General features: G+C 41.5%; 1 protein-coding gene across 3 annotated transcripts in view; it reads right to left on the bottom strand.

Moving 5' to 3' along the window:
• Positions 1–24091, bottom strand: part of ARHGAP10 (Rho GTPase activating protein 10) — a 337610-nt gene that overhangs the window by 15977 nt on the left and 297542 nt on the right. For all 3 annotated transcript variants that reach the window (XR_009008363.1, XM_057546891.1, XM_057546890.1), the window contains one exon: positions 9754–9913. Coding sequence is in view for 2 of the 3 variants with exons in the window: in XM_057546891.1 (XP_057402874.1) it covers positions 9754–9913 (160 nt within the window). In the remaining variant the exon portion in view is untranslated. The remainder of the gene's footprint in view (positions 1–9753; positions 9914–24091) is intronic.

Here is a 24091-nt window from a genome sequence, read left to right as displayed (position 1 = left end):
CTTACTCTCAGAGGCTGGGGCAGAGCTGGCATTATCAGCCTTGGCTAGGGGTCAGCCGCGACTGAAACCTGGGAGAGTAACAACCTCCCTGGTCTCAGCTTCCTTAGCGAAAATGAAAGTAAGTGTTAACAGGCTGGGTGGCAGTAAGATGTAAATAAGATGACAGGTATAAAGCACCCAGCAGTGACTGGAGAACAGTGAGCACTCAACAGGTGAAGTCCTTCTTATGAGCATTAGGTATATCGCCTCTGCTTTCCAGGCTTACATCTTCACCAATGAATCATCTTCTTTACCAAAAGACAACGAACTCTGTCAAAGGGAAAAAACTATAAATATTAAGTAAATGTCACCATTGGGGGAAAAAAGTTGCTAAGTGCAGTATGACTACATATGATCCAAGACTGAATCCTGGAACAAAAGGACATGAGTGAGTGAAACAATTAGTGAAACAGAAATAACGTCTGTATGTAATAGTATCGTACCAATGTGAATTTCCTGGTTTTAACCAAAGTATCATGGTTCGGTGTAAGATGTTAGTAGTAGAAGCCGGGTGAAGGGTCTATGGGAACTATCTTTGTAAATTTTCTGTAAATCTAAAACTATTTCAAAATAAAAGAAAAAATTTTTTTAACAACAGGTTGTAAAAAGAATAACCCCAAATAAATTTTTCAATCACTGAAGCACTAAAAAGCCTTTTGAAATTATGATCACATACTTGAAGGCATCCAAAAGCCATATGGAAAACTTTTGGTTAGTTCAATGACATGAAAAGATTCCTAAGGGTTACGTTTAAAAATCACTTGGACCGCCCATCTAAAACATGGCAATTAACCACAACTGTTGAAACTGGTTTTTAAGGAGTGTGGGCTTTTCCAAAAAGATCAGTTTTGTTTATAGATTAGATCGAGGTCAGCAAACTTTTTCTGCAAAAGACCAGACGATAAATACTTCAGGGTCTGCAGGCTGTAGGTCTTGCAACTACTTAACCCTGCCATCATAGCAGCACGAAAGCAGTCACAGACACAATGTAAATGACTGGGTGGCTGTGTTCCAATAAAACTTTATTTATTAAAAAAAAACAGGCAGTGGTGGGTCACAGTCTGCTCACCCCTGGATGAGATGGACCAGATGCGAATCCATTTCGTAGTGGAGAGTTGGAAGAGGTGAAGATAATGACGGTAAACTCCCCTGGGCTTGAGAAGCCCACTCGCCTTCCTCCATCTTCACTGGCTTTGTGGCATGGAGACTCCTGTGTGTGCCAAAAGCCGATCTGCAAGCACCCAGCGCTTTCCTGCAGCAGCAGCTCTCCTGACTAATTGCTCAAGATCACCTCCCACGCAGGAGGCAGACAGCCAACAGATCAAGCCAGCATATAAAAGCAAGAACTTGGTCCCCCTTGAGAAAAAGGAGGGAGGTGGGCAGGGAGAGGAGGAAAGGCACGGAAGGAAATCTCTTGAACACAGATAAGACAGAACCTTTTGAGGTTGGATACAACCACACTGAACACTCCGTCCTCACCGCCCAGGATGCTGGGTCTGCCGGGGGGGTTTCCCTCCTTGACAAGAAAGGACACCACTACCTAGTCAGCCCATAACTTACGAAGTTCACTCCCAGGCTGATCATTTTTTCAGGGTTTGCTATCAAAGAACTGAGAGTTACACCTCTGACTGATCTTTCACTCAAAGTGTTCCTTGAATTGCATTTCTCTTCCTTCCAGATGATCACTGTGGAATCAGGGACAAGGCTTGAACTTTAGCTTGCTAGCAGAACAGAAAAGGAGCTGCGGCTGCGTTTCAGAGAATTACGGGGCTGTAGAGAGGTCTCAGCACTGTGGTCCCGCAGGGAAACTGACGGGAGTATTTCCACAAGCTCAATTCGTATGTGGAAGACAGCCACCAGCCAACGTGAGGGTGGAACATATAAAACAGGGGCTCCCAAGCACAGCTCAAAAGGGGTACAGCACTACTCTGCTAAGAAAATCCTCTGGTTACTTACCAAGCTGTTTTACGGGTTACCTGTCGTGATGGGTGAGCTTCCCATACTGCCCAGAACAGTTTAGAGAGCTGGCTGGGTCCCACTGGGAACCCTATGCCTTGGTCATGAGCTTCCCACGGGCCCTAGTCTCAGAAGCTTCTACAGAGGAGGTATCTACACAGCGAGGTGAGGACAGGAGCCCCGGGTTCTCCTGGCGTAACTACTGTAAATGCTGGAAACAATGCAACTTCAGGTCAACACTAAAGGCTTATCCAGGACTAGAGAGCCTATTTTCCCTAAGCTATTTAGTGGGGAGATTACATAACTGATGAACCAGGAAGTTGGGTCAAGTTCAACTAAGAATATTAAATTAAGTTCTCGGAGGAAAGGAAAATACAAGCAGGTGGCCACCTAGGCCTCCCAGGGGAGCCGTGACTGGGTTTTATTACATGTGGTACCTTGAAACCTCACAACAATCCAGAGGGGTGGGTGCTGTCACTCCCCCTTTGCAGATAATCTTGCTAAGCCTTGGTTTGCTGAAGTAATTTATATAAGGCCTCCAAGGTTTTAAGTGGCAGGCGAAGAATGCAAAGCCAGGCTTGTTTGACTCTAAAATCAGTGCTTTATCAGTCTACACCACGGTCTTCCAACTCACAGAAAGCTCACGAGGCCCCTGCCTGCATTTCAATGTTGAGACCCAGCCAACCAATCCATGCACAGCAAATGATACATTACAATAGCAAAAACCAATGAAACAAAAAAGGAAAGCAAAAACAAAACAAGACTAATGAGAAGACTTAATTTTTTGTTTGTTTGTTTGAATCTTAAGCAGTAGAGCAGCTACTACAAAAATTCAGACGAGTGTCTTTAATTTGGAAAGTCAACTTTTCATTACGGGGTTTTAAAGTTAGATGAATGACCAACTATTTGGCTTGAAAATAAAATCTCTGAATTTCAGAACCTGTAGTTAGAGCACAGCAAAGGAAGAGGTGAATTAGGCCACGTGCAAGTGCCAAGTACACGATACAAATACCAAAAATACCCTAGCAAGACACAAGGGACGTGTATGGAAGGCTGTGAGGATGCCAGGCGGTCAGTCGTGACGGCGTAATTACTATACTGAGTTGGAGAGAAGATTCAAGAAGATATACAGGACAAAAGTTATCCACCACCACCACCCCAATGAGTGTGAATAGACTGATGGTCGATGGCCAAGCACGTGGGCCCCGAGATTAGCTTCAAGAGCTTTACCGGATATCATGTTACTCATAAAAAGATTATGGATGCGGCTCTGTTGCAAAATATCAAATTTCCAAGTCTCCCAGCTCTGCTGCAGGGGAGGATGCCCTCCTCCACAAATCTCAGCCAAAGGTGTTAGATGGTGACTGTGCCGCCATTCAGGTTCAAGGGTTTATTCCCCATAGGTAACTATAAACCACAGCAACGTGTCTTAACACAGGGTCAGCGCTCCCTCTTCAAAACAAGGGCAGCGGCCAGCTGACAGCCAGTATTAGCTCACTGGGTCTCAGAATCGGGGGAAAACTACAATTGAACAACGTTCCCATATGCCACCAGACTTTCCATACCGACAGTAACACAAGTCCAAGGGAACCACGGATCACGAGGGCAGACAGATCAGGGTCATAACCCTTCTCTGTCCCTTACTAGTCATGTGGCTTGGGGCAAATTTCTGATCTTCTTTGTGCCTCCATTTCTCTATCTTTAAAAATGAGCATAACTTCTACCTCACTGGGTCTGATGTGAGGATCAACATGAAATAGTTATAAAGCAGCTACAACAAAGTCTGTGGCCCCCGAGAGTTAATGCTCCACAGTCTTTGATTCTGAGAAATGCAAGAGAGGATCTACCGCATCACGCCTTCTCTGCAGCCTCTCACCACCAGCCACTGCTGACGCAGAAGCTTCTGCCCCCTCTAAGTCCCCAGCCCCCAACAGGTCCAGATGGGCCTAACCTCTGGGCAGAAGTCACAAGGCTGCCGGGGCTCACAGCAAGGCGGTCTACGCCTGCTCATCTGCCCCGTACTTCCCTACGAGCTATCTTAGACCTCCACCTTTCTGAACCCACCAGGGACTTTGCCGCTCACGGAGGTATGGGAGACTGGCTTCCAATCCACTCCTCACAGCACCCAGCACCACGTGAAGGCACCAGCTCTACTAGAGACGCCGGTCAATGGAACCCACCACTTTCTGTAACCAGGGTCCACCTACAGGTAAGCAGAGAAGAAAAGGTGCTCCCCTTATTAGGATATGATGTCCTAACTAGCCAATAAAGGTGCTGGAAATGCCTATGATGGACAATTCACTTTTGGGGGTTAAATACCACCGTCTCCTGATCTCTTTTTAAATATACATAACTTTTCTCCCCTTTTTACAAAAGCCATATGTGCTCATCTTAGTCAAGTCAGCAAAAAAGCAGATATGCACCCCCCCCCCCAAAAAAGGAGAGAGAGAGAGAAAACTTTTAAAAGATAAATTCCCTATTTTCTTTTGAAACAATCATCATCGTAAGAGAGAGAAAAATTTAAGACATCAACTTCTAGGGTGAACTGACTGCCCTGGCAGGGTTGGGAGCAGTAAAGTCAAGGAGCAATAGGGTAGAGGAAGCCCTCCCTGAAGGGGTGGAGGAGAGAGAGAAAAGAAAGAAAGAGAGACGAAGGGAAGAGGTGAAGACAAAGTTTGCCTATGACTGCTACCTTATGATTTCTAAGTGTGCACCCAATTTCACCAAAACCTGTTAAAAATTGTTTAAGGTGATTATTTTTCTGAACTTCAGACAAATCACTCATGGCTTGTTGTCATAGACACGAAGCCAGTTTAAGGGGTACTTTGCTATCTCCCCGCAAAATTCATCAACTCCCTGAAAAGCAATCATGGAACCAAGTCAAGTAATCTCAAATGCCAAGTAGTTGTCTATGGGAAACCTCTATCTGTTTGCCCAGTTTAAAGGAAGCAAGTTATTATTTCGTAGACAAGAATAAAAATGGTCACCAGTGAGCACACACAAAGTCTACAGATGACATGCACAAGGCTGTAAATGGGCATGGGAGCTTACCGTCTAATGACTCTAACCAACTAGCACCAAGCCTGGGGAGGCATGTATCTCTGATGCACAACAGCGGCTCAGGGCAGCATCTGGGATAGACGTGTTAGGAACACCTTCACATTCAGGATAAACCAAACCAAGCCAAGCCTCTCACTGGGTGGGAGAGAAGGATTTATTGCCCTCCCAGCCTGCCAGAGCACAAACTGAGTTACATCTCAGGGTACCAACATTCCCAGCTATGAAGAACTATTCTAAGATGCGGCTGCCATCTTGACTATGGACACGTGTTAGCAGGAGGAGCTCCTTTTCATTTGAAATCTGGAGAGGAAGCAGATAACAACGCCTGGTATCTACTTACAAGAGATTTTATTTTGGGGCAGAAAACCTAAAAGAATTACTTATCAAGGACATGCTCCATCCTTTAAAAATGAAGAGAAAACTACTTTATTGGGGAAAAAATGACTTTGGAACATTTGAAATACCTTGACCTATGATGTAATGTCCTCCAAGGAGACTGAGCTAGCAATTCTTTACTGGCAATGAAGTCACCCATCACCTTACCTGAGTGTACAGGTAAGGAATAGCTACAGATTGATTGACTGCAATGAATAATACCCACAAGTCATAAACATCAGCAGAAACCCAAGAAATCCAATTCTGCTGGATTGTTTTCTACCTGTCAGAGGCTACAGCTGTATTTACACACTGCCTATATCAGAATATCAGCTGCTGTAGGTTTTCCTGCATAAATTTGCTTTCTGGTAGCTGGGGTCATGGCATTTCTGTACAATAGAGCTACCGGGGTCCTATATGATCTATGTACATTTGGGCTTCATTTTTCAGGACCTAAGATAAGGCAAGTGTAAGTTTTGGAACAGAGAGTCACCACTCTGGATTAAAACCAAGCAGTCCAGGCAGTGCCTCCTTTTTAAGGCTCTGAGAAGAGTTTTAATGACTACACAGCAACTTCGGTTTTATTAAAAGGGCTCTTAATCAGATTTACTCAGATCCTACCATAATCAATACTGTACAGCTGGTAGGCAGAGATGATGGATTAAAAAAAAAAAAAAAAAAGAAACAAAAAGAAAAGCACACATAATGGAAACTAAATTTATAAATGCTAAGGAAATAAAGAAAAATACTATGAAAAGAAAATGGTGAGATTAATTCTGTGAAATTCCCAAAGAGTTTTAAATTGCCTAAGAGACATTCAATGATACACAGAAAGAAATGAGACTTCCAAAAGAAAAGCATTTTTATAAATGCATAATAATTTAAATGGGAAATAAAATATTTATTAATAACTATGTCAATATCACTAAAAAGTTCAAAGAGTATGAGACCCAATTTTATCGTCAAGAATTTTATGATCGAGGGCTTCCCTGGTGGTACAGTGGTTAAGAATCCGCCTGCCAATACAGGGGACATGGGTTCAAGCCTTGGTCCGGGAAGATCTCACATGCCAAGGAGCAACTAAGCCCGTGCGCCACAACCACTGAGCCTGCGCTCTAGAGCCCGTGAACCACAACTACTGAAGCCCACGTGCCACAACCACTGAGCCCACGGGCCATAACTACTGAAGCCCATGCGCCTAGAACCCGTGCTCTGCAACAAGAGAAGCCACCGCAATGAGAAGCCCGCGCACCAAGACAAAGAGCAGCCCCCGATCACTGCAACTAGAGAAAGCTTGTGTGCAGCAACAAAGACCCAACGCAGCCATAAATTAATTAAAATTAAATCCATTAAAAAATAATTTTATGATCGATCTTGGAGTGAGGGAAAGATTGGATAGTGTTATGCATCTAATGTTCGTGACCCCACCCCAAATTTGCATGTTGAAACCCTACCCCCCTCCCATGGGACGGTGTTAGGAGGTGGGGCCTTTGGGAGAAAATTAGGATGCAATGAGAGTGGAATCCTCATGAATGGGATTGGTGTCCTTCTAAGATCCACGAGAGAGCCTGCTTCCGCTCTCTGCTCTCCATCATGTGAGGATACGTGAGAAGTGAGCAGTCTGTACACTGGAAGCAGCCTCCCACTTCAACCCAGCCAGGCTGACACCCTGACCTTGGACGTCCAGCCCCCAAAACTGAGGGAAATAAATTCCTGTTCTTAATAAGCCATTCAATCAAAGTATTTTGGTTATAGCAGCCCAAACTGAATAAGACTGATAGATAAGCAGGCAGGCAGATGGAGACACTGATGTAGATACACAGATAGACACACACATATACTACTATCAAATAACAATAAAAGGTAAGTACTAACTAGTAATAGAAGGGGATCGTTTTCTAACATCACATATTGGGTATAGACAGAGGAAGGGATTATTCCGAACCCTCCAGTAGACTAGAGCCCTAGAGAAGGCTACCTGAAAGTGAAAACTAAATTAGATCCTCAAGACAGGTCAAGATTGTCTTGAGCAGAAAGGAAGGGAGACATTTCAGGCAGAGGGAATCAAAGTTTGCAGGGGGCACCCAAGGGCTGCTTGAAGACAGCAAACACACAATCCTGGGAAGGCAGAAGAGGGGAGGGGAGGGGAGATGAAGGGAGGGGAATGAAGGGGAGGGGGGAGGGGAGGGGAGGGGAGAAAAAAGAAAAGAAAAAAGAAGGAAGCACTGTCACTTCTCCTAACTACACTCCTCAGAGAAGCTGTTTACATCAGCACATGCCTAGAACCATGCGGGGAGGGGCGGACAGGAGTCTATGTCAGGGTTTGCCAAACATCATCGGGGAAAACGTTAGAAATAAGCATTTTCAGGCTCTCCCCAATCCTAACTATGGTGTGGGCCCAGCGCCGTGGGCTTCACAAGCCCTGCAGGGGGTCCTCATTGTCCTCAAGTGTGAGAGGCGCTCCCCCAACTTAATGAGAAATCTGCACTGAGATATGCTTACAAGTAAGTCCATTAAAAGATACACAGGAATTCTATTATATATATGTAAGAGAGAGATGCATTTTATCCAGTGCCCAGAAAACAAAAAATCAAGCTCTTCAAGTAGCAGGAAGTCTCCATTATAACAAAAATCTCCTTTCCAGACTTGTTTCAACTACTTATTTTGCTCCCTCCCTTTTGGGCCTCTTCAAGGTTGGAGTGCTTTCCATGACATTTTAAAATTTGTATGAATAGGAAGCTGGGGGGATTCACTCCCCATCCGATTTATGACCAAAAATATCAAGCTCTTCAAGTTTCAGCCATGGACGTGCTGTGAACTGAGCACTGCCTGCATCGTGGCTTGGAATGTCACTTCTCCACACAACCACTGTGGAATAAGAAGCACCGACTAAAATGCTCTCCACTGACTGTGACAGACACTTACTGACAGGAATAATTAGAGACCTGGCTTGTGCTTTAAAACACACACGCACGCACACACACATACCCCAAATTCCCCTGCTAGAGTGCCCAGCATTGCAGAGGCTGGTTCCTATGTTACCACTGTCACTGCTGCTTGTAGCACAAAAGTGAAAGAGTATTTTTATTTTGAAAAAATAATAGTAAAAATGACAGGCCTGTTTGAGTATTCTGTGGTTTAAATCCACAATACACAGTCTTCAGCATTTAAATATACATATAGGACAATTTTGGAGGGAAAAAAAATCTCATCTGGAGAATGCGTACCCATATTTTGAGTTCCACTTGGATTTTCGGTTAGATTTTCAAAGTCTTCAGGTCACCCCCAAATTTTAGCATACCAAACTTCTCCCAGCCTCTTGTAATACTTAATAAGTTCATAATGAGTTCATGTGAATCCAGCAGTAACTATAAAAAGCCAAGTGATGTGAGAAACACTCTCCAATTCCATTTAAAGTCCCAAGAATGCCCAGCTAGGGTAGAATGACATCATTATCTATGACTTATTTTTAGCAACTTTGATTTTTTGAAAACATTCTTTTTTTAACTTTAAAGACAGGACACCCAAATACTCTCAGGCTGAATTATAGGTGTATTTTTGGATGTCATTTGATTGACTAATCAAGTAATGTCATGTAATTATTAGCAGAGTTCTTTTTTTTTTTTCCTTCTCTGAGCATCTGTTTGAAATCTGATGCTCCACACCACCACCAACCTGCATTTACTCCACAGCCTCGGGAAGCAGAGAAAGACAAACCCTCATGTAGTCAAACCAGGTCCATGGTATTTTGTTTGTATTGGTATTATTTGTCCTAATACACCTGAGCTGATCTGCTCATGGTTGGCACTCAACCAAACTGAGAAACTAAAATCAGATATTTTCATCCATCAATTGTCAATTATGCAGGGTACTACGGAGTCAACAGAGCAGGACACTAGCATAAAGCTTGCAAAAATTCATATAACTAAGACATCATCCAATAGAAAGCCTTGAAAGTCTACTGATCACAATGCATGCATTTGCATCTTTCTAAAAGCTTGCAATAACTAGCAAGAAAACATCCCGAGCAGGACAATAACAAACTTCCTTCGTGCAACCCCAAACTGCCATGAATTGAACTTAAAACAGATCTGAAATGGCACCTGCCCACCCCTTCCATACTGGGAACACAGAGACCCTATTAAGGAAAGGCCTTGTTTTATGGACCCTTCTCCTTTTGGCAGCCCCACTGATTAGAGAACAAAGGTCCTGAGATCTAACGGCTTCAGTATCGACCTGCCACATAAACTTCAAAATGAAGGGCCACTTTCATTTCAGGGCCCTCCTTCCCTCAGCACCAAACAGAAAAGCACAGCTACTTACGCAGTGGATGCCCAGTCCCCAAAGGTACCCCCATCTGCAAGGAGGTGGTTTTTGTCTGGTCCAGGGGGCCCATGGGCAGCGGCAGCCGTGGGAGATGGAGAGGAAAATGAGTCCAGGCTGCTGGGAGGAGTGTCCTCCTTAGGAAGATTGGGACGGTCACCTGGGGAGGAGAAAAAGCCATCAACTTTCAAATACTCAGAGGAGAAAAAAAAAAAAAAACTCCACTAATAACTACATGGCATCACTTGATTAGTCAATCAAATTATATCCAAAATTACATTTACAATGCAGCCTGAGAGTATTTTGGTGCCCTGTCTTTAGGGATTTTGGTGCTCTTTTTTCTGTTTTTAATTTTAACCAAAGATGCTTAAAATAAATTATAGGTAATACAAAGTGAGAAGTGTTGTCCCCACAAGAAAAAACAATAATCAAAATCAGGTCAAACGGAAGATGAAAGCCTTAATGGCAGCCACAATGACTTCCTGGTCTCTAAGGAGCGCAGTCATAAATCAGTGATAACCTCAAAAACAATCCAGAGCAGTACACCAGTCCTGCAGGGTCCAGCCTCTCACTTTCTAGTCACATAATGGCCCTTTAAGCCACTGCCAATCACCACCCAGTCATAACAAATTCAACAACTTGAAAGGGACCTTATCTTCTGAGCTGGTGTCTTGGATTACAATTTAATAGCCCAATTTATTAAATCCCGGACACAGAGAAACTTCCATTTCCCGGTGAACATTAGGGAGGATGTTCTGCAAGAACCAGACCCCTGCAGTGACTGCAGGGCATGACTTTAAACCCAAACGAAAATGCATTTCTTAAATGGGCTGCATGATTTATTCACTCATGGAGGACCATTTTGTGAAATGTGTTTGTATCACCTGTACACATTATGGGCTTGGGTGGGAGATGCAGAAGGTAGAAAAGAGCTCAGAAGAGCAGCCGGGTCCCTCGACTGGTCTCCTCGCTTTCATGGTACTCCCAGCTGCCATCAACACATCTGAACAGCCCGCGTTGAAGCTCGGACCCTTCAGCCAAAGTCACAGTCTCCATTAAATCGTAACTGCTCCAGGGCAGCAACTTTCTATTAAGACAGCACTGGCTTGGCCTTGATTTTATAAATGCTGGGTCACAAGAGTTGCTCAACAAACTGCCACGGCAGATGACACACAATGTGGAGGGTCACACTCCAGCCACAAACAGCTTCCAGCTGATTAAACCTTTGTATTTCCTCATTCCCAAGTCCCAGATATAGAGGGTGTATGAACACCAGCAACAGCGAGGAACGTGCTTTCGGAAAACCATCTTAGATGGATTTCAATTCTGCTAATAATGGAGTACAAGAGCAATCCTGGGCTCTGATGAAGCTTGCTCCCAAGATACTAATCTTGAAAATTGACTGTATAAAATAATTCTTACTTAACTCTGACCTAGCTTACAACTAAGGCTAAAAGAACCTTAGAAGTGGAGATCTGGAAAAGCGGAATTCAGGCCAAGGAGGAATTAGAGGGGGTGGTGATGGCTGGAAGAATGGATCCCTTATAGAAGCAGCTAGGGGATGCATGATCCTGTGCAGAAGATTGCGGTGAGGGAGTTTTCTGAGCTTTTTCTTTCCTAAGTGCACGGTCAGGGAGAGAGATACAATGGGGTGGGAGGTGAATGTGATCTCTGTGAGCAGGTCTTCTCCCTGGGCAAAGTCGCTCTACAAAGCCTTGCTCTCTCTCCATTCACAAACACACAGCCCAGAAGACCATATGCTTCCTCTTTCAGTGAAGTTCCTTTTTCTACTGCCCTTCACCACAAACGTATTTAGCTAACTGGAATAATTCAGCCCCAAAAAGAAGGGCTCATTTTCAGGCAAATGAACCCAAACCCACTGATAGATCTCTATGACTTCCTTTGGATTTATTTTCGTTCTGGGATACAGTCCACTTTGAAACAAAGGCTGCCTCTCCTCCTGTGCCTGGATAGCTCAATCCATCCAGTTCTTTCCTGCAAATGAGACGTGGAGCTCCAGCTTTCCAGGGCCCTTCTGTGTGTCGTTCAGTCATCCTGGGCAACAACTCCCTTCAAAACTAAGAAGGTCTCCTATGTAACCCCAGCACGGAGTCTAAAGTAAACTCCTGAACGTTTACCTGCATGACAGCTGCCAATTCAGGGCTTGGCTAGAAGTTGCAAAATATGACCAGCTCTGCAGCAGGACAAGATAACCTCCAGAGTGGGTCACACGCTACCAGCTTCCTGGCTGCAGGAGACTGGATGCTGGCCCTCTGCTCTCTGGGCTGCAGGCCCTGTCTCTGGCGCAGGGCCTGACACAGCAAAGCAGCAAGTGAGAGTCTGGGCCCAGCTTTTCCCTGACTCACTCCTACAAGGAGAAACGTGTCAATGAGAAGCGGCTTTGGGGAAGTGGAGCCCAAGGGTCTAAGGTTCCTTTCAAAAGATACCTGAAAGGTTCTCACAACCATATACACTAGCTCATCACCACCCCCTCCAATCCTGTCCCTAAGCAGACTGACACAGCACAAATTGTCACTCAACATATTAAACCACGTGCTAGTAAGAGAATTTCTCCCTTCTTTCCTGCCAAACAGTGGCAATATGAGCCCTCAAGTGAAAAGAATATTGATACAAGGGCATAGGTTTACACAAAGTGATCAAACGAAGGAATCTCTCAGCCTGCTTTCCGTGTGCACAAAATTCCTCTCTCTCTCACTGTTCAGGAATGAGCTTATCTACTTGAGAATCACTGCATTTGAGGAAACACTAATATCAGGCATGTAAAGGTTAAATAGTCTAAAATTTTAGTTCACCAAAATTAAATGACTTCTTTTTAACTAGTAGGAAAATAATAAAGCTTTAAAAAATTCTATGTTTGACAATATCTGGAATAAAGATTTTAAATCCTATGAAACTAATTTGTACTTGAGAACTACAGTCCGACACCCTCGTTATTTTTCACCTTTCATTTCTCCAGAGTGTCACACAACCTCTTTCCCTAGGTGTTACCCTTCCACAGGCATCTCCAGACTCATCACCTGCAAGTAACAGGGTTGATCCGAGTACGCGAACAAAAATGGTGCTGAAGGGCTTTTGTTATGAACAGACTCCAAGATGAGAAACTCACTAGAATACAACTACCACATCTAGAAGAGAAAATGACTTCCTCACAACCCCCAGCTTAATTCCCACCTCCTCCATAATCTCTTGCCAACCACCTTTTCTGCTTGTTCTCCTTTCTCACGACGGCAGACAAGCAGAAGTCAAGTTTACATTGCACTGTCAATGCTTTCATGACCTGATTTTAGCTCCCCACCTCCGTTATGCATCTTTTGAGGGTGGAGACCATGTCTCATCTTGGTAATCCTTAGAGAACACAATGCAGTGCCAGGCAAATCAGGAGGCTTCAGGAAATACTGGTTGTGGACTCACTGCCACAGAAAAGATCGTGAAATTGAAAAGCCAATGCCTCCAGGAATTAAGAAGGAAAAAAATCTACAAATCTCAAAGTATTGTTAGAAAATCTGCACGCAGCTTCTGATAATCGTCCTCTCCCCTTTCAAGCCACAAACATCTCTCACCCTCTTTCTTCAATTTACTGAGGTTCTACTTATATACTAAGGCACATTGCAGATGCCAAGTTACAAAGGTGAAGAATCAGCCTCTAACCCAAAGGTGCAGAAGACAGTCAGGTAAAGCCAACACAGCAGAAGGTGGTAGGGTGTCGAGTTTTGTATCTCACTAAGGTGTCTGGATTTGTGCTACAGGCATTAGGAAGTTATTGCAGGGATTAAGCACGGAAGTGATACAGATTCAAGAGATATTCAGGTATTACAGTCATCGGACCTCTGTGAATGAAGGTGAAGGGTGAAAGAGGAACCTACCATGACCCTCAAGTTCTTGCTTTAGGTAACCGGGTGAATGTAGAATTATCCATTGAAATAGGGCATGAAAAACAAGGAGCAAGTTGCATGTGGGAGATAGTAAGACCAGCTGCAGACATGTTGGGTTCGAGGGGGTAAGAGATCGAGGGGAAGATGTCCAAAGGAGAGCTGGTTATACAGCCCCAGAGCCCTGGAGAGAGGTCTGGGATGATTTTATTGAGAGGCATGTGGGTTGAGTTGAAGTCGTAGCACTGGATGGAGAGGGCGAAGGAGAAGATATAGAAACGGAAGAGAACCCTGGGGGAACTTCAGTGTAAGGAGCAGCCTTCTCCTTACCGATGGTGGTGGTGGTGGTGGTTACTGCTGTTACTATGGAAAACAGAGAGAAGTGTTATCTTACAAGTATTTAGGTTTCCGGCCCAGACATAGATTCGCATAAAAAATGGACCAAAAAAGTATTCACGAGGACATGCCTTTCATGTCAGCTACTGGATTTCACTATTTAGTCTGATTTCTTTATGACCCTGAGTACATGCACCTGTGTTTTGTTTTCATGAAAAGACTAAAGCGATCTTCAATGACTGGCAGAAAACTGAGCAGGAAGAGGGAAAAAGAACTTGATAATTCTACCACAGTTAATAATACACAGGATGTTTATCTATCTATCTATCTATCTATCTATCTATTTATTTATTTATGGCTGCACTGGGTCTTCGTTGCTGTGCACAGGCTTCTCTCTAGCTGTGGCGAGCAGGGGCTACTCTTCATTGCGGTGCACGGGCTTCTCACTGTGGTGGCTTCTCTTGTTGCGGAGCAGGGGCTCTAGGCGCGCAGGCTTCAGTAGTTGTGGCACACGGGCTCAGTAGTTGTGGCTCACAGGCTCTAGAGTGCAGGCTCAGTAGTTGTGGCACACGGGCTTAGTTGCTCTGTGGCATGTGGGATCTTCCCTGATGAGGGCTTGAACCCGTGTCCCCTGCATGGGCAGGCAGACTTAACCACTGCACCACCAGGGAAGCCCTATCTCCTATATTTTAATATGCTGATCAACTTTTACTCTAGATAGTTGAACTTTCTTGTTCTGATGATAAGTGCTTCTCTCCACTCACCTTCTGCTCACTTCACTTAAACAGAACTGCTGTTGGAGGGAACGAGGCTTAGAGTTTTCCCTCCCATTTCATTCATTTCTTCTTTGTCCATCTCTCAAATAAACTTCCTCACTGTTGAGACGTCAGAGATGGTTCCCTTTGAATCCGTTACCTGCTGTTTTCTACTCAGCCTAGAATGTTTGAGTATGAGCCGAAACCACAGGAGGTTTCTGTTATTCGTCAGAGATGGGCTGTCTCCGCTTGTAAGGCTGGTCCATGCTCCCCTCTCTCAAACATCCTGGCTTATGAATTAGAAGAACGAAAGAGAAAGGGGACAGGAGAGAAGAAAGAAAAAGGAAGAAAAAAAGCAAAAAAAAAAAAAAAAAAAAAGAAAGAAAAGAAAGAGAGAAGAGAAGAGAAGATCTAATGAATTAGTTAAACTTCTGACAAACTTCGCAGTTACGTATTTGGTTAAATGGAAGACAACAGCAGACTCTCTCTGTGGTTCCGCTGGCACAGAAATATGCTTCCCGTCAGAATAATCTTAGATGCTTCTAAATATCAAACAGCTAGTCACTAGGATCAAAGAAAGATTTATTGTTATAAGTGAAGAACAAAGTAACTGCACTTATAACAACACAGTAACCTTTTACAGTAAAGGCCAATCAGGAAATTTCAAGTCAAGATGGCAATGAAATTTTAAATGGAAACCCACATCTCCTCTCACATATGCCCAACAACAACAGCAATGAAATGACTTTTTTAAATAAATTTGCACTTGAAAACTTGTTTCACATCGCTGTGAAACGGAAACAGAAAGGAAATAGTTTCAGAAGTCAGCGGGAGTACAAGCCAAAAGTCTACCAGCTCCAGGACTCATCCAAATCAGCAGAACCAACAGACATTTAAATCCTGTGGTATCCTTAGGTCAATATACCTACAATACACCAGGCATGGTTCAGAGATAGAACCAGGCTCCCCATGTGGAACTAGGGGTTGGGAGACACTCACCACACTAAATGGAGGCCAAAAATCTGTGACCAAATTCCCCACTTGCCTGGAAAGTAGATTTGATAAGCCTACCCCCTCCCCTCCCCAGGATAAGAGTTATGTACAGGAATAATAGCTGGTTCTGAACCAAAGCACCTGGTTCAACCTGGTGAATACAGTGGGCAAGAGCTGGAGAGGGAGTAGAAAAAAGAAGGAAGGAAGGGAAGGAGGCTCTAAGTCGTTCCAACGACAGGTACACACACAAAATCCTCCTTCCCGATGGACTTATACCTACAGTCTCTAAGAACATAAAGAAAACTAGGATAGTAAACTCAATAACAACAGAAATTCAGCAATTTAGAGATTTGTAACACAAAAGAGAAGTGAAATTGCCAACATTCAGATCCCAGAAAAAGAAGTATATTGAGAGGAAGAAATATTTAAAGAAATAATGACCAATTCCTCATAATTAAAGAATTTCAAAGACCTCAATCTAAAGGACTCAGAGTACCAAACAGACAAAAAGAAAATACTGTACATAAGATACCTTATTGCAAAATTTGAGAATATCAAATACAAAGAAAAAAATAAAAAGCATCCTGACAGAAAGAACAGACCATATTTTTTAAAAAGACCCAGAGTGACATCAGAGTTCTCAACAGCAAAACTGAATTCAGAACAATATTGAAGTAACATTTTTAAAGTATTGAAGGATAAGAATTTTGAGCACAGAACTGTATATTCAAACTGCCAAACTGCCTATCAAATGTGAGGGTGTAATAAACATATTAGACATAAAAACACCCAAGGATTGCCACATACAGAACTATAATGATAACACTTCCAAAAGACAGTTTTCAAGTATTTAAATAAAAGAAGCAATATGAGATTTTCAATGTCTATCATTGTCTTCTAAAAACTCTAGGACAAAAGAAAAGGGAAAAAAAAATAACCAAAATGATCCAGAACATAGAATCTAGAAAATATCAACATAGTGGGGGTGGGTAGCCCAAAAAGGAAATGAAAGTCCATTGGATATTTATCTTATTAGAGATGGAGACAGAAACATAGTTGAGTTTAAGAAGCCAACAGATAAATAAGCTTATAAATCACAAAAACAGGATATACATTATTAGAAACAGCAGAAGAACATTTGCTTTTGTAAAGAGAAAGGAGGAAAGAAAACAAAAAGGTATCAAAATTCATTATTAAATAAAAATTATAAAATGACAAATCCTAACATAATGGTAATCATAATATACATAAATGGATTAAACTCATCAATTAAAAGGCAGTGATTCTCCAAATATATTTTCCCAATCCAATAATATGTTGACTACGAGAAACATGCTTACAACAAAAAGACAAAGCAAGGCTGGAAATTCAAAAAAATAAAGCTATACTAAGCAAATATAAATCAAAATACACAACGATCTTAATAAACTACATGAGGGATAAAGAGGGTCATTTTATACTGATAAAAGGACAAGATGATGGAGCAAGAAGATAAGCACCTAATGATACAGCCTCAACCAATATATAGAACCGTAAGGAAAAACAGAAAAATCAACTATCATTATTGGAGACTTTAATACACTCCTCTCAGACAGTGTTATCAGGCAGGGAGAGAGAGAAATATCTGTAATCAACAATACAAAGCTGCTCTATTTTTTAGACACACACACACCTTGAAATAACAGAGGATAAATACTCTTCAAAACAAATTTTTTTTAAGGATTTTATTTTATTTCTTTTTGGCCACACCATGAGGCATGTGAGATCTTAGTTCCCCGATCAGGGGTCGAACCTGGGCCCTGAGCAGTGAAAGCGCAGAGTCCTAACCACTGGACCGCCAAAGAATTCTTAAGGAAATATTTTGAAGGATGGATATTACACATCCTCTCTTCTCAGACCAAAATTACAAAATATTTAGAACTTAATAAACGAAAGGATAGATTTTACCATTTCAATATGCTGGTAAACTAAATATGGTTAAAAAGAAAATCATAATGGAAATTAAGAAAGATTTAGAACTCGACGATAAAGACATTTCGTGTCAAAATTTGTGAAACATGGCACAATAATACCAAAGAAAACTTTATAGCTCTAAAATATTGATTAGGAAACAAGATTCAGAACATTTTCTATGCCATATTTAAACAGACAATTTCCCTAAATACTGACAGTCAAAGGATCATCATGACTGTTTAAATATTCACATTACATTTAGTCAGGGAAAACTCTCAAAACTAGAATTTACTAAAATATATTTGATTTCTTTTATATTTTAGTGTGCTCACTCAACAGGGATTACTTGTATACTGTAATTAGTGAACACAGGCTATTCCATAAAGTGAAAAGCTAATATTCTTAACTATTATTTTTATTATCGATTGGTATGTAACACTTTCTGGGGGAAAAAAATCTCCAAAATCACAGTGGAAATCGACTAAAAAATGTGATCAGACATATAAAAACTCACTACCTAAGTACAGAGAAATAAATCTCAAGGCTAAACATGACCTAGTTTACTTTTGAGGGTGGCTTCAGCCAAAACTAGGTAGACTCTTTCCCCAGCAGGGGGCAAAAAAGCTGACGTGGTGACATTTACCCTAGCCCCCTCCACCCCTTGTGCCTGGATTCATTCTCCTGTCATTCTGCACTATAATTATCCTCCTGTCATTCTGCATTTTCTATCTTTTAAACAGTGCTGCCCAATAATAACCAATAATGGTTTGCTTAGAGTATTTCAATTTCTTCTTTGCCCACTTGGTGTGTCTGTTCTCATGATGCTATACCCAAGGAAGACTCAAGCACCAAAAATTTAGGCTTAATGTCTGAAGCTGAAGAGGGCACAGTATGTAGGGAACTGAGAAAGGTTGTCCTCAAGGAAAACATGTCTGGGTACAAGTCACAGTAGTAGACTAATAGCTGTGGGAATGAAAGTGATGGGAAGAGGCTGAAATGGGAAGAGGATGATGAAATGCCACAGGAAGAGGAGAGTTTTGTTTGTTTTGCTAACTTATATAAGCCTGTTCAAAATATAACCTTTGAACTAAGCAGAAAATAGTCAGGCTGCCCTAGTTTCCATCATGTGGCAGATATTATGACATCAATAAAATCTCCTTCGAGCCATAGTGGTCTTTCTTCCTAAGGTCACCCAGGACACACAGCATACTGAAAAGGAGAAGGGTGCCTACCATCAAGAACAGTACTCCCGAACTCATTTCAAAGACACTCTGATGTAATTTCTACTCTGCTAAAATAAAGTCTGAATTGCTATATTTCATCATGTCAAAAACTAGTTTCTAATACTGCACTGACTAGTGTAAATTAGCATAAACCAAAATTTATGTTTTCCCTCCCCCCTGCTCAATATGCAGTTGGACTTGATGTTGTATATAAAACCTGATGCTGAACAATAAATATGGAAGTGACCTCTATAAATAAAGCTAAATCTGTCTAGGAGCTGGCGAGATGCTTCAACATATGAAACAGTAGAAGGAAAACATTCCCCCACCAATGTTCATAAGGCCAACATAACAGATGGGATGGGTGCCAACAATGGCATTTTAAGGTTGACAGAGATCAAAGGACATAGCCACCATCCATTCTTTAATGACCCTGTGTACAGGAAAAGTAGCATGGACTAAGCGGTGCTGGTCCCTGAAATGCAGTTAATACAAGTCAAAGTATACTACTTAACTCATGAGAAATGAGACATCATAGAACTGTCATACTGAATTGGAACACTAACCCATCTAGGAGAGCATCCTACTTTCTAACAAGGACACTCAAGAACACTTGAGTCATCCATAGCCTCACTCTTCCTACCTAAGTCTTAGAAGTACATCATAATGTCTTCTTGCTTTCAAATTACTGGGTGAGATTGCTGTAGTCAATGAAACATTCAAGGGTTCCAATGCTAAGTAAAGGAGCATGATTTCCACAACAGCTTATCACTCACTACTGCTCCAAAGGGAGGATTACAGTTCCATCCAGTATTTTGTTTTTGCATCTGGTCCTTAGCGCTAGCACCCCCATATTTACTGACGTGCAGATACCAGTGTGATCAGATACCCAAATTTATTGAGACTGAGGAAAACAGGAAAAGGCTACATTCCAACAACATAGAAAGACAGCCTGTCCTGCCTAGATGGATTATCTAAGACTAGTTTTGTCCAAGTAGCCCCCTCTTTGCCTGGTAAAAAAAAAAAAAAAAAGTGAACAGGCCTGTTTCTTCATAGCATACTTAGATACTCACCCAGGACCTCATGGAGTCCTATGAGCTTCTCGAACTAGAAGCTGCAGTATACACACGGAATGACTAGTGCACAACAGAGCAGTCTGTGAGCAGCATGGCTGAGAAGGGTCAGGATCAGATCCCAAACCCCACTAACACCTAACCAGCCAAAGAAAACCCAGCACTGCCTGCATAGCTTTCCATATGCTAGTCTACTTCAACTAAAATGGCCAAGGAATTGAGAGAACTTGAATTATGAGGCACTAGCAATAGTGGCATTATACAGATAAGATCTATAGAGAGAAAAAGAAGCCCCCCCCCCAAAAAAAAAGGAATCCAAAGCAAGACAAAAAGTAAAGTCGATATATTTTTCAGGCCAGATATTTATTCTTATCCTTCTAAAAACATAAGCCAAAAGAGTTATATTATATTATCTTGTATATTAGTTTTAATTAACTGGAAAAGTGTACGTACACACACACACACACACACACACACACACACAGAGGCAATTCCTTTCTTTAATAAAGATAGGTTAGGAAACTCAAAGTTTGACTTTAAAATTGAACTTTTAAAATTGCTAATGTAATTGGGTATCTTTCTTTAAAAAAACCAAATCCGACCCTCCCATTCAAAGGGAATTCTTCTTTGCTGTCCACAGAGCAGTAGGTAGTAAATGACTATTAAGAGAAAACAGTTTAGATTCTTTGATCAGAAAATCTTCCATTAGGGAAACAAAGGGGAGGGGGGGGTATAAGAAATTAACCCTGCCAACTGCCCATTAAGGAAAGAATGCTAATTGTATTTCTCAGCAGTGAAAGGTGCACTGAGAGACCAGTTATAATTGCCAAGTGGAAGGAAAGGTTCCTAAAGTCCCACTGACCCCAATTCTTGGCTCTGCTGCAAGTTAAAGCAATGTCATGCTGGGGGTGGTGAGGCAAGATGTCCCAGTTCCTCTCATTTCATTTGGCCTCATCAAACAAGACAAACCATGACGGGAACCATGATAAAGCTAAATAACATGCAGGTTAGTGACAGTCAGTGGCTAGCTAAGAATAATTCCCTTGGGAAATATAATTTCTTTATCTGAAATCATGTCTAGGAAAGGGAAATGTGACTCTCAATGAAATAACCTCCCACCCCCAGTCCCAAAAGTCCAAAAAACAAAAGTACACATAGATATGCATTCCCCCCAGAAAACTGAATAAGAGAGAAGTCAACTACTAAACTATAAATTAAACTGTCACAGTAAGGCATGAAAAGATGTAATGAAATTGCCATACAATTATAAAGCAGATTTTATTTTCTACTGTCTGAAGATATTAAAAATTAAGCATAACACCTGCCTGAAAAGCTACCGAATGGCTAAGACATGCCAAAAGTGTATGCTAGGAAATGCTGATGAGGGAATCAGCTGTGTTCTAATCGCATGACATAAAACACAGACCCCATTATAACGTTACAGCAGCAGCTAACAGGCATTAGGTTACAACTCCAGGAACCACCTCTGCGACTTACAAGGTCAATGGAAGGCTGAAGCAATTCAATTACAAAGTGAAGAAGACCAGTTCAGCTGCAATGTCAATAGAAGTCAAAGCAAATTGCTTTACTCTGTAGAGCAGAGAGCATTTTTATATCATAATCACAGCCCAGAGGCATTATTTACAGACTGAGATTTCTGCCTATATAAACAAAAAATATAACCACCATCTACGATTATCCTTAGGAACCAAAAAGTAATCAGATACTGAATCAAGCTGTCTTGCATAAACTTCTGAGGAAGCCTGACGTTCTGACAGCTCAGGAAATTTAAAGCACACGCCAGTCCAGCTGAGAAAGGAGGGTTGTTGGACTCCTAGCTACTTACCTATCCTCCTCCCCCATCACATCATTCTTTTCACCTTAACAATGTAAATTATCACCAACTGCCAGTTTAAGGTAGCAACCAATAAACTTATTAAGCTGGACAAAAATAACCAAAAACAAAAGACTAAGTTACATTTTCTTGGAAAGTATACCACATAGGAAAATATATTTGAAGCCCTCTATTTTACACATCAGGCCCTCAGGAAAATCTAAGCTAAAATTGAGTAGTTACTAAATATTGGGTGGTTTACAGCCATTAAATCATTTGTTCTTGGCAAAAGCCATGTGGAAGTTTACTGACCCAAACTCATGAGGCTTCGAGGGGAATTTGCCTAGATCATACAAGACAGTAAGAAGAGAACAGGAATTCAAATCCAGGTTAGGTGAAATCCAAATGGAAACACAAATAAGTCTACTATTCAATAAAACTCTTTGTGGCCTAAGTATTTCCAGTGATAGTGATCCCCAAAATGCTAGGACAATGTGCCTTTGAGGGCAGCCCAGGTAGAAGGTGAAAGACGCATTAAATCCAACAGGAAAACACTAAGCAGTGACAGCTCCCTATTCTCAATGAAATGCCAATGAAATTTCTCCAGGTCAGCTCATGCTAGCGGGACTCCATATGCTTTTTTCTCGGGCTCTGCTTCATTCTTTCTACTTCAAAATCTTCAACTTACACCCAACATGCCAAATAACAAGCACAACTTGCATCAGTTTTAGGCTGAAACTTTTGTAACTTAAATACACACACTTGTATGCATGATGCATGTGTGTATATGTGTATTTATATATGTGTATATATGTACACGTGTATAATAAGGAAAAAGAAATACAGATATGTTTAAAGAAGAAAATCATCATTCTCTCACTTCCTAAGGAGAAAACCACTGTCATAACTGATTAATATTCTTCCAGATTTATTGCTATGCTTATACATTTATTCACATAGTTTTCCCTTTAGAAGTGAGGCTATTCTGAAATTGTTTTATAACTTACTTTAGTCATTCAAAATCACACCATGTGTATTCTGTGGACACATTTCTGTGATCCTTGGAAGGCTAGAAGCCTGTGTGTGATTACTGAGGACCTGTATCATCTGCTTGTGTTTGGCTGTAGAACAAGGCCTTTAGGAGCACACCCACACAACAGAACACACAGAATACTATACAGCAGTGAAAAAGGAGAGGGCACTCTCTTTGTATTGATATGAAAACAATACTAGATATAAAGTTTTTTAAAATATGGTGCACAACTAGCTTTTGAGCACACAGGGGATATATAAAAATCTATATTCATCTCTGCTTATATGTACATGAAGGATTCTAGAAGGAAAAATAAGAAACTATAGGTTGAACCAAGTCAAACTGCTGCTATTCAATCAGTTTTGACACAGACAAACAGCAGAGCAGTTTCATGTGATACGACCCTCTTAGTAACAGTGGCCAGCAATCCAATTTGGAATTTTAACTTTGAAAGGCTTTAAGAAACTATAGGTTGAAATGACATGTAAATGAAAAAACATTTGAAATTGCCGATATTAGATAACTTTGGAACTGAGAGCTGGCCCTCTGACATGGCTCAATCTATTAATAGCAGTGGTTACAGATTTGGTTTGCAGGGACTGAGTTGATGGGATTGAATGGAGACTTTTCACTTTACTGCAACAAACGTAAGACCAGATATTTGTTCAATTAGGTAAATGGGTATATACATCATGATAAAATAAATATAATACTGAAATAAAATGATTGTTTTTCCTTCTCCTTGCCCATAAAAATGAGCGTCTCCCTTTCTCTTAGAGGACCCATTTTTGTTAGTGTATTGTGTCCCAGGTTTAAATCCATCCTCATCTCTGGCCCTTTCTTCTCCTTCATCTCCTTCATCAAAACCATCACTCTGATTCCTTTACAACAAAACTAGCCTCTGTTTTTAATGGAAAAACTAAGAATCACTCTTAAAATTAAAAAAGAATAAATCAATGTATTGTTTGAAAGGCACATGACATCTCTGAAAAGACTGGCCATGGAAAACTCCAGAGAAGAGAAGACCATTTGCTGAGGCACTTGAGCAGAGTGGTAAGGAGCCCAGACTCTGGAGTGGGACTGGTTAATCCGGGCTTTGTCACTCACTAGCCGGGAGACTCAGGTGAGCTACTGACCTTCTCTGAGCCTCAGTTTCCCCAATTATAAAATACGGATAATAATACTATCGATAGGATTGTTATGAGGATTACGTAAGTTTAACAAATATTGCTAACAACAGTAGCTGGC

The sequence above is a fragment of the Balaenoptera acutorostrata genome, chromosome 5, assembly GCF_949987535.1.
Source record: "Balaenoptera acutorostrata chromosome 5, mBalAcu1.1, whole genome shotgun sequence".
Taxonomy (NCBI): Eukaryota; Metazoa; Chordata; class Mammalia; order Artiodactyla; family Balaenopteridae; genus Balaenoptera; species Balaenoptera acutorostrata.
Note: the sequence above shows the minus strand (reverse complement) of the source record. Positions and strands in the feature narration are given on the sequence as shown.